We start from the raw sequence: 14,077 nt of genomic DNA, 5'->3' as shown, positions 1-14,077 counted from the left end.
GAAAAAAAATCAAGTGTGATCGCACAAGGCGGCCGCTGAAAACACAGCAAGAACTCGAACAAACTCCCACGCTCATCACGCGCGAGAGATTAACAAGCTACACCAATGAGCGACGGCGTTGACTAACACTTGTATCGTACGTAGTAACTACAGAATATCGATCATCATATATCACCCACGACCAAGTATCTGATCTGGCATTGCTTTGCGTATCGTCACCAGCTTTTTAATAGCCAACAACTTGTTCCGTTTCCTGCTACTATCATTAGCCCACACCACAACACGTACAGAAGCAGCAATTAAACTAGACCAAGAAGAAGAAGAAGAAGGAGATAGTCGGTATAGAATAAGAGAGATCGAGGATCGCAAGTTGGCAACAGCTCGAATAAAATACAGGCGCTGGCGCGAACATCTCTTTCACGCGAAGATCGCGCAGACAGAGGCGACATCTTGGTATGCATACAGACATCCAGTATAAGTATCTCCCTCCCTCGTGCCCATCCCATTCAAGCCAGAGACCCATCACCGGCGGCATCTCATCCGATCCCACAAAAAAGTACTAGAAATCAAACGGCATCCACATCTCCTATTTCCATTTCGTTTTCATCCCATCTGGTCCAGTTAATCCGATCCTCTTCTCAGTTCTCACCATGCAGAGAGGCAAGAACAAGGCAGCGCTCTGCTCTTCTGATTTTCGTTTGGACATTTGGTCCCATCATCTCATCTTGGTCTGTTTCTCTTTGTTGGCGCGCGGGCAGATGGGCTCGGCAGGCTGCTGCTGCTCCACGTCGCCGCGCTGTCCACGGCCGGCGCGGTGGCCGCCGCAGCCGTGCTGCGGCGCCGGCACCGGAGGAAGATGAAGGAGCTTCTGTCGGCGCCGGCCATGACGGAAATGCCCAAGGTGGTGATTGCCGAGCATGGCCACGTCGAGCACATCGAGAAGTTCTCCCACTACGTCGGTCAGTACCCGCCATTTTTAACTCTCCTCCCACTGCGTAATTGCCTTTGTGCGTGCAGGTTTCAGTTCAGTTGCTCATCTACACCCAATCTCGATCCGAAATTCCGTCTATCCAATCAATGACTAGAAGTTTATCACTTGGCCATGCATTTTGGGCCATGATTTTGGATATTTTTTCCCTTGTCGTGAAAATTGGGGAAAACAATTTGTTCAGGCATCAACCGGAACTTGTTTTTTCTAGTCCAAGTGTGTGCTTCAAATTTCGTATTCTCGAGCGATTCTACTAATTCACAAAAGATAGTTTTCGAAAACAAGATCCAAAATACATCCAATTTCCTCAAACAAGAAAAGGCAGTATCCTTTTTTTTTTTGCGAATGAGTATCCCTTTCTGATTGGCATAGGCACTGCTGCTCTAATGGAAGATTAGCATGTAGCCACTGAGCTGGAGTATCTCGGCCTGACTGACGCGTGCACTGATTTCTCCATGAAAAATGGAACACATGGCATCTCCCAATATGAAATCAGTTAGTCGTAAGAAAGTGGCTGTCCGATCAGGCATGTACGCACGAGTACGACGCCACACACCAATTCCTGGCACATGTGGGCTCCCAGGTCGCGCGAGATGAAGTGAAGTGAATCGTAGTGCTTGTAGCATTGCTCAGGATTAAACTCTCCTGGCAGCGTCCTGAAGAAGTGAAGAAGACAGAAGATAACGGCACTTTTTTTTTGTAGAGCGAAAGGTTGTAATGGCACTTGATTTGCTTGCTGGCTAGTGGCCCGAGCTTGTCCTAGCTGGCTCGGTCGATAGGGCCATAGGGGTCTGTCGGGATCAACTTGTACATGCAACTTGTAATGCATGGCGACAGCAGCCAGATTGGGCTCACAGATGCCAAATTTCCACGTACTGCGACAGCTTGGGCTCATTCATATGTGATTTAAACTTTTAGTGATCTTTTGTCATTAAACCCTAGAAGAGCTGATTAAGAAGCATGGTTGATTGTAAATCAGTTAGCTAAAGGATTCATTTGTATGATGCAACTCCAGCTCGGCAGATGGGTTTCGAGGACATAAACGAGTGCCCCCAGCTCTGCAAAGTGGCCAACAACTACCTTAAGAAGACGAAGAACTGCATGGACGACATCTACGACCTCCTGGCCAACGCCCCGGACGCGGAGTCGCTCTATGTCAAGCTCATCGAGGAGCTCGACAAGTGCATCCTCGGCTACTTCGCGTTCCACTGGGATCTCTGCACCACCCTCATCAGCCAGGTACGTACCTAATAATGTTGGTTGATTCAGACATTATGTCTTCCCACCTTTTGGCAAATTAAAGGCGTCGATTCGATGCCCGAATCCGAAAGTCGTGCACCAAATCATTGTGTGTGAGGGGGACAAACAGTACAATCAAGCTGTTAGAACTTAGAAATGAAGAGATTGTGCCCAATGCCTGTCCAATCAGAGAGGGTCGCGTCATCTTCAGCGGATCTTGAAGCAAAGTGGATGTGTGCTATGCAGACACGTACATTTTGTACGATCCAACTGATCTCGACGTGCCCATTGCCCTAACTTCAACGTGATTGCGCTTAATTTGCAGGCTTTGACCGTGGACAGCGCCACCAAAAAGAAGTTGAGGAACCTGGTGCTCGAAGCCACCAGGTGAAAGTCAAACCCAAGTGCAACCTTTTTTTTTACTTCCTTTCTGACATGTCTCCCTTATTTTACCCTAAGTATATCTATCCTTAAAAAAAGCTAGTACGCCCTTCTACCCATATTAGTTGCCGTTAATTAAGACAAATCAACGGCAAATAATATGGATCAAATGTGTACTATATTTAAATCCACTTGTCAACATGTTGTGTTGATTGTGTGTCTATGCCAAAAATAAAATGCAACTTGATAGAAGTAAGCATGCATATACAATCGATTTGAATAATTATATATCAAATGGAGTAGGTTCATGATGTTTACAGCTAAGCATAATTATAAGGTGCAAAAAAAGCACACCAAACACTTTGAATAATGAATCTCTGGTGTTGGATATATTGTGTCTTTGTTATTTTTTGAGTATACAAATGAAAATGAAATTATGTCTCAAGCATAAATAAAGGCGTCTATTTGTTACTTTCTTTTGGGTAAAAGAATCCCGATTTGGACTGGTTTTATTTTGTACATAGCACATATAATATAACCAATATCATGACCAAGACTAAATTATATGGCCTATCCATGTAAAAAAAAATTATATGCACCGCAAGAACAATATTATGATTGAGATCTTTCGAGAAGAGACGTTTATTAACGTGTTAGACATACATAATCACATACACTTTTCGAACTACACACGTATCTGTTGTTTGTTGGATGTTGGGATTGCTTATGATTTGACTTCCACCATAGGTCCCAAATGGAATCTTGCAACAAATTCAAATTTTATTAAGAGCATGTATAATGATTGATAAGACATGCTTCTCTAATGCTTTGCATTTCGCATAGAGAAGAAAAAACATATTAGTATCATATAATAACCGTTATTTCATTTGTAACAAAATCATCTCGTAGCTAAAATAAGATAAATCCTCGTCCCTTTTGGATCCGTCTCTTTCATATCATCAATCATCCAACGTGGAATTGTTCCGACATCACTATATATTATACATGCTCTGATGAATTCACATGCATATGGGTAACGACATGTTTGACGCATGCATTTGCAAAACTCTAATCTTCTACTGGATGTCTACATCACCAAGTGTGCCCTTAATCAAACCACCATTTTAATATTTATTGGTTTACCTTGATTTTTTTATCGTTGGATATAGATTTGAACTACCACCGCTAGAACCCAAAGGTAGATAGAACAACCGGGGAAAGCTGTGTTCTCATTTTCCCCACCTTCTCATAGTGCATTTTTTTCCGAGGACTGCAAAAAATAGGATAATGAGCCAAGACCCTTTTTGTTCGATTCCTACCCTAATGTCATTAAGAGTACGGCTAGGCGCGATGCCATGCGTTGATACGCAATAGGCTAGTAAGTGGATTAATGATTTTTAATTAGTACATACACTCCCATATAAAAACCGTCCACTAGGCCGGCTAGCAATGTGTAAGCATCATGAAGTGGGCCAAGCTATAGGTGGATGAGCAATCGTCATCGATGCTGGCGATCCATCTACTCGAGTAGTCTATTTCAGTCGTTGCACCCAACTTCAATTAAACGTCTCAAGATAGAACACCGCTAACAACAAGTAAGAGCATGTACAATGGTTATATCTTAGGGATGCCACGTAAGATAGTTGATGACATAGAGGAGAGAGAAATAGAAAAAAGAGGTTTGTCTTCTCTTAGCTAAGAGATGATTTCTATTTGGAGTTCGCTCGTTTAGTTGCTCGATCGCTGCCATCCGCATTGGCATTCCAGTCCTAGTTCTTGAGATTGCTTAGCCTCGTCATAACTTCCCACTTTGGCGCTTTAATCGTTCCGGATGTTTGCCTCCCTCCAATTTGAAGTGATCAAGCCACCACTGGTACCAGTAGGGAACTGGTACTACCACCTCCTCCAGCTCTAGCTGAGCTCTCCAGTTCTTCTCCATCAGTGAGTTGCAATGGGAGCATCTCAACATCCTCTGGTAGAATCTGTGCAATCCAAGCCTTCTGGGACATCATCCACCCGCAACTGCTTTCTCTCTTGCAGCTCTTTCATAGCAATGGCCTTTATGTTTGGAGGCTAACCCAGGCATCCATCACTCTCCTCCCAAAGAAAAAAGATGCCAACACCGTCGAGGATTTCAGGCCAATCAGTATCATCTCGATATTCATGAAAATCGTTTCAAAGAAGAGGAACAAACATTGTCTTTAACAACACTCATCCACTTATTGACATTGACACGTATCAATCGGCGTTTATCAAGGGTCGCTCACTCATAGAAACTTTCTTGGTTGTGACAGAACCACTTATCTTTCGCCACAAACATAAGATCCCTATGGTCCTACTCAAGGTAGACTATCGCAAGTCATTTGACCGAGAAAGAGAAGAGTTGTGTCTTAAAGTAAAGACGAGGATGTGGAAATCCACACACACTTGTCTTTCAGGCCCAGCCCACCAGGGATTTCCAAATCGTTAGCGGCGGGTCTTTCTTCTTCTGGGCGAGCTGCGGAGCTACTTTTTCTTTCTTTCATTCCATCTGTCTCTGTATGCTTGGGTGAATGCCATAAGCGGATTTATATGCCCCGGTTCCCAGGGTTAGGGTATTCCCTATGTTGAGCCTACTCAGATCAGAACAAAACTTTTGGATTCTCTTTCGCCTATCGGCCGGCTTTAAGCAACCTTCACATTTCCTGCTGAGATCCCAAGTCTCCAAGTGGGCCCTCTTGGCCACCCAAGACCAGTTTCTGTGGATGTTCTTTCTTTTCGATTGGTCTTTTCGAGTGCTTCACCTCGTAAACTCGGGCCTTCATCCGTAGGGCAAGAATCAGTTTCACTGCTGGTCTATAAATCAGACCAGGGAGAATGTAATTCCATTCCCTCAACATTGGCCAAATTGGAAGGTCAAGCAAATTGAGAGAATTTGAGCGCTTTAACTTCGCTATGTTGGCACGCCAGGGGCAGCGGTTGATCAAACAACCGGAAGCCTTTTGTGCGCAGATATGAAAGGTTTTCCCTTGATGGAGGCTAGAAAGGGCTCTTTTGCTTTTTTACTTTGAGATACCCCTTTGATGATGCAGCCTCTGACTCTCGTGGGTAAACTCCTACTTGATTAGTCAGAACTTCTCTGTCTCAACTCGTGGACCTATACCTATCTATCTTCTTCTTTTTCAGAGATAGGGGTTTGCTAAGCAGCTAGATCGATTTCCTAACAGGAAAGTAACTTAGCGTAACAGTAAAACATTGAATTGGACCGCTTCGCCCCTTGGCGGATCTTCCTCCAAGAGAGTCAATGGGACTTGGTCTCGATGTCAACTAAAGAATTGACTGAGTCAGGTATTCCCTTATGAAGGGCTAATGCAGTCGATTTCTTCACATCTTCGGTCAATCGGACTTTTTTCTAGTCTTGCCTTCCTAAGGGCATGTACAATGGTAGGGAAGGCACACCTTCTCTTAGTAATCCACGTCATCTAGAGAAGACGATAAATATAAGGTGTACAACGCATCATCTCTTATTATCATCTCTTGCAACAAATCAGAATTAGTTATTTTTAGTAGGAAATTGTGTGTCTAAGGGAAGACAAGTAGTACAATAGAGAAAATAGTCTTCTTTTATTTCATAAGAGATCATCCCTTAGCTAAAGGAAGGCAACCTTCTCTTTCGTGTTTCTCTCTCCTCCAACTCAGCAAAAATCCGACGTGGCAACCATAAGGGAAGGCTGACGTCATCCCATTGTACATGTCCTTAGCAACAATCTCTCTCACCACATATTTAAGAATGACTCATTACTAGAGATAAGACTAAAAAATAATCCATTGTATATCATGTTTTGCTGTTATATCTAGAGTACGTGGCAAAGTTAAGATAAAACGGTTTTATCAACCATTGTTCATGCCCTAATAATGGCTAGTGCGATTGCAGCGAAAAAATTCACCACGTACAAATATTCAGGTGCATGTCAACGGCTTGACGAAACGTAAGGTGTAGTAAAGCTGGTGGGCCACGTGGGCACCTACTGTGCAGTGTGGCAGTGTGCACATGCATGCATGTAACAAGGTCCCAGTCACGGGGTTAAAACATGTCATTAGGCTGGTGCCAATGCACCACACCACTCTCACCCGCCATGTCAGCTTTTTTCCTCACTCTCACCCCACTCTCACCCCACGGTGCCAGTGCACAGGCTATAGTGTCACCTCTCAGTTCTCTCTCCTCCACATCACTATTTCTTTTTTAGATTAAGTTATTTCACTCGATTTTTTTGTAGACATTCAAAATAATGCAAGAAAATTATTTTATTCAACTAAAAATTTTACCGATTACATAATAATTAATAAAATTGCATAATAAATTTTAAAAATTACATAATAATCTTCCTCTTCCTCTTCTTCCTGCTGCTCCTCCTCGTCCTCATCATCTTCCAGACCAAGCTCTTTTTCGCACATCTTGATGGCCTTCGCATATTTGCGCTTTTCTGCTTTGTTCATGTCGTCGGTTGATCGGTCTTTCATTTTGTTCCATTGCTTGAATAGCTTAGCCTTCACTAAACCCTTCATCATGTTCCTCATCGCGAAGGATTTACTTCCTACCTCACTGCTTGATGAGGTTTCCTTCCCCTTCCTCCTACCCTTACATGCCGCGGCCTTCGCCCTATCGCGGCCCGGTGGACGCTCCTCCTCCGTAGTCCCGTCGCCAGAGCTGTACACACCAGAAACTCCCAGACGGCTTCTCTTCGATGTGGAATCGGTTCCACTACCAGGACCATGTTGTCCTTTCCACGTCGCTTCATTGCGAACATCTTCCCACCAGTGGTGCCGTCTGAACGGCTGAGTCACTCTTTTGTCGTTGGCGTACCTCTCCATTGCCGCCTTCATGACCATATCATCGTCTGCTCCACTCTGACGTAACCCTGATTCTTGGATGTAGTATCCATTGAACAGGGACACCTCCTTGTTGTAGGCGTTCCAATGATCCTTCAGTTGCTTGGAGGTCCGACGACGGGCAGGCTCGGAGGTAGAGTTGAAGGTTTCAGCTATCTGACCCCAAAAACTAGTGCCGGTCTTGCAATTACCGGCGACAGAGTCCTTGGAGTTAAAAATCCAAGCATGCACCTACACCGAAATAGATATTGTAAGTGAAAAATCCAAGCAAGAACCAACCCCGAAATAAATATGTGATGGGTAAGTAAAGTATGGGGGTATTTATAGGGGGTGGAGATGAATGAGATGAAATGGGTGTGGAGTGAGTGAAACCATATGGGGGGTATTTATAGGGGGTGGGGATGAAATTTTAGGGTTTTTTTGAACCAGCAACGGCTACCCAACGGCTAGCTGACGTGGACGAATCAGATCGCGCCACGTCGCCCAGTCGTTACACCCTACCGCCCGCCTCTCGCCCGCTCTCGCTTCGCTCTCGCTTCGCATCTCGCCCGCCACTCGCCCGCCTATCGCCCGCTCTCGCCCGCTTCGCCAACGCTGCCGCCTCGCTATCGCTCGCCTCTCGCCCCCAACGCAGGCGCTAGCCGGGCGGGAGCGGGCGATAGCGCCCAGCGCCCGCGCCGTCGCCTGCCGCTCTCGTCTCGCCCCTCTCTCGCCTCTCTCTCGCCCCGCCTCGGGCGCTACTGCCCTCGCTCTCGCCCGCAATGGCACCAGCCTTAGCCGTTACTCTTACCCTTAGGGATTAATAAGAGTACTTGTGGACAGAATGCGTCTCGCGGGCCAGTCTGGACACCGCGCGCACAGCAGGTCAATCCATTCGGTCCGGAGCAGCTGGCAAAATCATCTTGCATTTCATCACATTTCTCAAATATTATATACATATTGGCAGATTTGTTTGAAGCAAATTAATAATAGAACTTAAGTAAAAACATAGTAGAAGACTACATCATCTTCATCTTAGCGTCTCCTAGCCATCCTCGTCGGAGTGGTAGTGGCGGCGGCACATGGTCCTGTCAAAGACCTTGACACTGAAGTCGAGGTCGCCGTCGTAGTTGAAGATGACGAAGTGCCCGACCTCAATGTCGTGCGAGCGGGTGAAGCGCCTCCAGCCGTTCTGGAGGAACGTCCGCCCTTCGCCGTCGAACATCACCTCCGCCGGCCATATGCCGATCGCGCCGTCGGACACGCGCAGGAGGACATGGATGCGCTCTTGCCCCTCGACGATCGAGGCGAACCTCTAGGGCAGGCGCATCATGTCCTAGCTCATGCCCTGCTGGATGGCCATGCTGAACTCGAAGTCGGAGAGGTCGACGGCGACGCGCTCGAGCGATGATGGTGGCGATGTCGACGCTGGTGGCTGACTCTGGCATCTCCCGTTGTTCCTTCCTCGTAGGCCTCGGCTGCGACCTCTCCCACGCCCACGGCCCGGAGGCGGTCCTAGGCACCCTCCCCTCGAGCCTATGATGTCGGCCATTGCTACGGTGGTGCATGTGCTGGTGGTGGTGGTGGGGAATGAAATATGAGAAGTTGTGGAAGAAAATGGTTGGTGCTGGCATGAGCCGGTGCGTAGAACGAAACCCTGGCATTAATGGACGGCAGGCGGCGCGGCCAGAGTAGGAGCGCCTGCATTGGACGGCGTGGCCAGAGTATTTCCATTGATGGCCAGAGGTAGAAGGCCGTTGTATCGCTTCCATACAGGCCCTAGGTGCATGCGGCGGACACGGTAGGATACGCTCGTTATCTGCGCCAACGCATCGGTTTCCAAAATTTGGTGAACGGATGGATCGAGGCGGACGGGTCGATCCGTTTGCATCGTGTCGCTGAGCGTGCGCGGTCTGTCTGCTCGTCTGCGCAGTTCCTTTATTGGTCGGTCCACTGGGGATGCCCTAAGGGCAACCCCAACGCTCCAGGTCAGATCGTATCTAATGATGCCATATCAGATAATTTGCTTAGTTGGAACAGCAATTAAGAAGAAAAGAGGATGATCGTATCCTATTTAGGATACGTATCTTGTGGGCAGCCCCGAGGTAAATCAATATTGTGCCCAATAGAGCTCAGCGTGGGCTCGCTGTCAGCCAATCCTATCCAGATAAAAAACTGCTGTAATTTATTATCTTGGCCCACACGTAGATACAAACCATTGTGAGATTTCTTGCATGTGTGAGCTGGACAAAATTAGATACGATCTATCGTATCTGCATTGTGACCGCCCTAAGTCATTGCAGAATTCTCCGCATGAGTGTACCATTTTTTGCATATCAAATGATTTAAGGGACGCGTTAAATATATATTGATAACGGGCATTTCAATCGCCTTTGGCGCACCGCAGGAAGCAGAGGTTTGAGCGCATTACCAAGGACCTGAAGGTGACGCGCGTGTTCTCAACGTTGGTGGACGAGATGAAGGCCATCGGCATCGTCAACGGGATCAACGGCGACGAGGAGGCGCACTGCACCGACGTGATGGCTCCGGTGGCGCACGACAATCGGTCCCCGGTGCTGCTGCTCATGGGCGGCGGGATGGGCGCCGGCAAGAGCACCGTGCTCAAGGATATACTTGAAGAGTGCGTGAAGCTCTGCTCCCGCATCAAGTTTTAACGATCTCGAATTATATCTGATATATGGCCGTGTTCAATATATATTGCAGGCCATTTTGGACAGAGGCAGGAGCGAATGCATTGGTCGTTGAGGCGGATGCCTTCAAGGAGACGGATGTAATCTACCGCGCCATCAGCTCCATGGGCCACCACAACGACATGCTCCAAACAGCAGAGCTGGTACGTTCCTTATGAATCTATATTCACACAAAAAAAATGTATACCATCATCATCATCACTATCAATGATTCATTGCTATACAAATCCGAACGGCATTGGTTCCAGTTCGCCCCGACGTTGCAGTTAGCAAGTCATACATCAGTTTTTCTCTCGTTAAATATGCTCTAACTATTAGTCTAGGTAGAAATTATTTATGGATATCGATGTGCTCAGACCACATGGATGCTCCTCCACTAGGCTAGCTTAATCGGTAGTTCGGTACTCGTCCTGCTGCATTTGTCTGACCGACGCACGTACTTTTTTTTGGTTCCAAATGGGGATTGCTCCAGCCTCGGCATCAGTCGATGCACACCGTTTTCTTTATTACAAAATCATTGGTTTTAGAGTTTACAAATCATGGATTGCATATGGTGGAAAAAAGATCAGCCAGCGGAAAAAATAAAATAAGTCGTCTTATGCATCTTGTAATCTTCTAGAAAGTTGTCAACCATCCTGGTTGAAGATATCTCGTGCAACAGTCACAAGACGGATGCACCTAGAATCCATATGCGTCCATTGTGCTTCGGGCAGCAGGAATGACCACTCTTGGATTCAATGAGTGGCTATATGGATAACCTGTAGAAAATGAGCAGTTCCTTTTTTGTTAAAGATAATAACATTACTACAATTCCATAAAGGCCACAGGATAGCACAAGTTTCTACTCGGATCCGTGCATTTGTTTCTTTATCAATCTCATTCAACCAATTACCAAACATATTTGTACAATTAGTTGGTGGTGAAATGTTGAAGGTCAAGAAAACTACTCTCCAAACAAGACGAGCAAAGGTACAATCAAAAAATAAATGATTAATGTATTCCTCATGACCACAAAAAGCACATTTTTTACAACCATACCAATTTCGTTTTGAAAAATTATCCTTTGTAAGAATTACTTTTTGCTGCAAGAACCACATAAAAATCTTATTCTTTAGTGGTACCTTGAGCTTCCATATATACTTCTTCAAATAGACCGTATGTCCATTCATAAGATCAGTATACATAGACTTACAGAGAAAGAGCCAGAATCATTAAGCTTCCAAACAAACATATCCTCATCATTATTCAAATTTATAGCCATAAGATGCCTAGCCAAATGAATCCGCGTATCCCATTTATACCGGAAAGAATTCTTCTATACTCAACATTTAAAGGATTGTCTGCTAATACATCAGCCACCAAGACATTTCTTCGGCGCACAATTTTATAAAGCAAAGGATATTGTTTAGAAAGTGCCGTTTGACCCAACCAAGTATCTTCTTAGAACCTAGTGTATTGGTCATTCCCAACAACAAAAGCGGCTCTATGGAAAAACTCATTTTTTACTCGCATAATGCCCTTCCAAAAGGAAGAATTAGAGGGGCTTCGTCAGCACTTATGACAATGTCTTATTATAAAGGTACTTGTTGTGCAATTACGCCTTCTTTATTCAGTAGCTTAAAAAGCCATTCACAGTCACGCCTCCATAAGCGACGGTCAATTAAAGGACGTCACTTTACGGTGTCATATTTGTGCCATGTTTAATCCCAGCCGCGTTCTCCAAAGACGTTAGCAAACAGAGATGTCCAACGAAAATATAAATCAAAATAGGATTGTGGCGCTCAAAAAGTTAGAGTTCAAAGTTTCAGCCATCATCTCGTCCCAACCAATATTACAAACCGAGGCACAAATAAGCCTATAGAAGAACTGGTTGTTGCCAGCCGTGGACGACAGCTCGGCCTCGTTCGGAAACTTTTATTGTTGTTCTCGCTCCGACAAATGCATTCGGTGAGAAAGCTGATGTGCGTCAGAGTACTACGCGTCTACGCTTAATCAGATGGACCTGATTTGTTTGTGCCGTGTAGCCCAACTGCACAAGGTGGGATCTGTCTCTGGCTCTCTGCTCGATCGCTGCCGGGTCGACGTAACAGAGATATAGTGCTGATATGTGTCGGCGGTCAGGACATGAATAGGGAGTAGATAGATATGTGTCTGTCACAGAAAGAATGTTTGCTACTAGTGCAGGCGGGCATCATTTTTGTTTTGTTTTTGAGCTGAGGCGGGAATTGTTGCTGATGCTGTACAATCTAACAACTGTCTGAAAAACTGAACTTGTTCCACTCATGGTGTTGCCAGTATACAGAGGCCTAATCTCGGCCAACATGCAATTGCACCCCAACTTTCGTAACGCATGTGGGCTGCCACAGCAGCTAGTGGGCTGCGCAGCAAGAAACTTTTCGAAATATTTTCTGAAACATCGGATTCATGAAACTGGACTTGCCTGGGTAATTAACAGGTGCACCAGTCGTCGACGGACGCGGCCTCGTCGCTGCTGGTGACGGCGCTGAACGAGGGGCGCGACGTGATCCTGGACGGCACGCTCTCGTGGGAGCCCTTCGTGGAGCAGACCGTCGCCATGGCCCGCGCCGTGCACCGCCAGCGCCACCGCATGGGCGTCGGCTACAAGGTGGAGGACGACGGCACCATCACCGAGAACTACTGGGAGCCCGTCCCCGAAGACGAGGACTTCGTCACCGCGGAGGGGACCAGGAAGCCGTACAGGATCGAGATCGTCGGCGTCGTCTGCGACGCCTACCTCGCCGTCGCAAGAGGGATCAGGTAGGTTGCATGAGTTACCTTGGTTGGTTCAATTTTGTGTGCAAAGTGCTAACGGCGAGATCATTGTTCTTGCAGGAGAGCGATCATCACGGGGAGAGCGGTGAGGGTGAAGTCGCAGCTCATGTCGCACAAGAGATTCGCGGCGGCGTTCCAGAGATACTGCCACCTCGTCGACGGGGCCAAGCTATACAGTTCCAACTCCCTAGGCTCTCCACAGGTGCGTGCGCAGTTTCTAATCAACTAGTCAGGACAAATTAAGTTCAACTTTTGTACAGTTACTGATCAGCTCGATTTGCAATGTTATAGCTGATCGCGTGGAAGGGCGGGATCAACGGCAGCCTCCTGGTGGAGCCAAACGAGATCGAATGCCTGGACAAAGTGGGCAACCTCAACGAGAACGCCACCTCCCTCCACGACCTCTACCCCGGCGGAGCCACCACCTGCGGGTCACGCTCCATCTGGGACGACATGATCGTCGCGCCATCTCGTGCCGTCATCCAGCAAGAGATCCGGGAGGCCATCTGCCCCACGACCACCAAGGCAAATTAATTGAGGCAGATTTTGTAAACTCAAGTTGTTTTGGAAACTCTTATGGTAATAATACTTGTGAATATTCAATTTATGTAGCAACATTATTTGCAAATGTATGTTGCGACATTACTTGAATAAATGTTGTAATTAGCTGATGAGCAATAATATATAGAGTGAATTTCACTTTTACCTTGTTTCAAAAAAAACTCTAAAACTTCTTCTTTGTCAATGAAAATGGCAAGTCTTTTGCCTTGTTTCAAAAAAAAATTCACTTTTACCCCATATTCGCATTTTTTTAACAACTTGGCCAGTGCGTATTTTTTTTTGAACTTGGCCTTATATTAGTTAACTCACAATATCATTACAATCTCGCTCAGATAAATCCAAGGAAGGAATAGACCCAAGCAACACATGCCCACTCAACACACGACGCCCAATTCCAGCCAGGGCATTAGCCACTTCATTGCAAGGACGATGAATTTTAGAGAAGGTATTATCAGCGAATATCTTTAATAAATTTTTGATCTCCTCAGTCGTATAGGCAATTGCAGATTTGCTTCTCTCTATCAGGTTCACTTCAGCTACCAGCCAGAGTAGAAGC

At 46.1% G+C, this 14,077-nt stretch overlaps 1 protein-coding gene across 1 annotated transcript; it reads left to right on the top strand.

Moving 5' to 3' along the window:
• Positions 1 to 396: 396 nt before the first annotated feature.
• Positions 397 to 13,665, top strand: LOC127293768 (calmodulin calcium-dependent NAD kinase). The gene is made up of 9 exons (XM_051323417.2): positions 397 to 660; positions 759 to 959; positions 2,004 to 2,227; positions 2,553 to 2,614; positions 9,864 to 10,097; positions 10,181 to 10,310; positions 12,623 to 12,945; positions 13,021 to 13,162; positions 13,252 to 13,665. Exons 1-9 carry the CDS (start codon positions 651 to 653, stop codon positions 13,492 to 13,494), a joined length of 1,569 nt encoding a protein of 522 aa, XP_051179377.1. The 5' UTR covers positions 397 to 650; the 3' UTR covers positions 13,495 to 13,665.
• Positions 13,666 to 14,077: the final 412 nt, after the last annotated feature.

The sequence above is a fragment of the Lolium perenne genome, chromosome 4, assembly GCF_019359855.2.
Source record: "Lolium perenne isolate Kyuss_39 chromosome 4, Kyuss_2.0, whole genome shotgun sequence".
Classification (NCBI taxonomy): Eukaryota; Viridiplantae; Streptophyta; class Magnoliopsida; order Poales; family Poaceae; genus Lolium; species Lolium perenne.
Note: the sequence above shows the minus strand (reverse complement) of the source record. Positions and strands in the feature narration are given on the sequence as shown.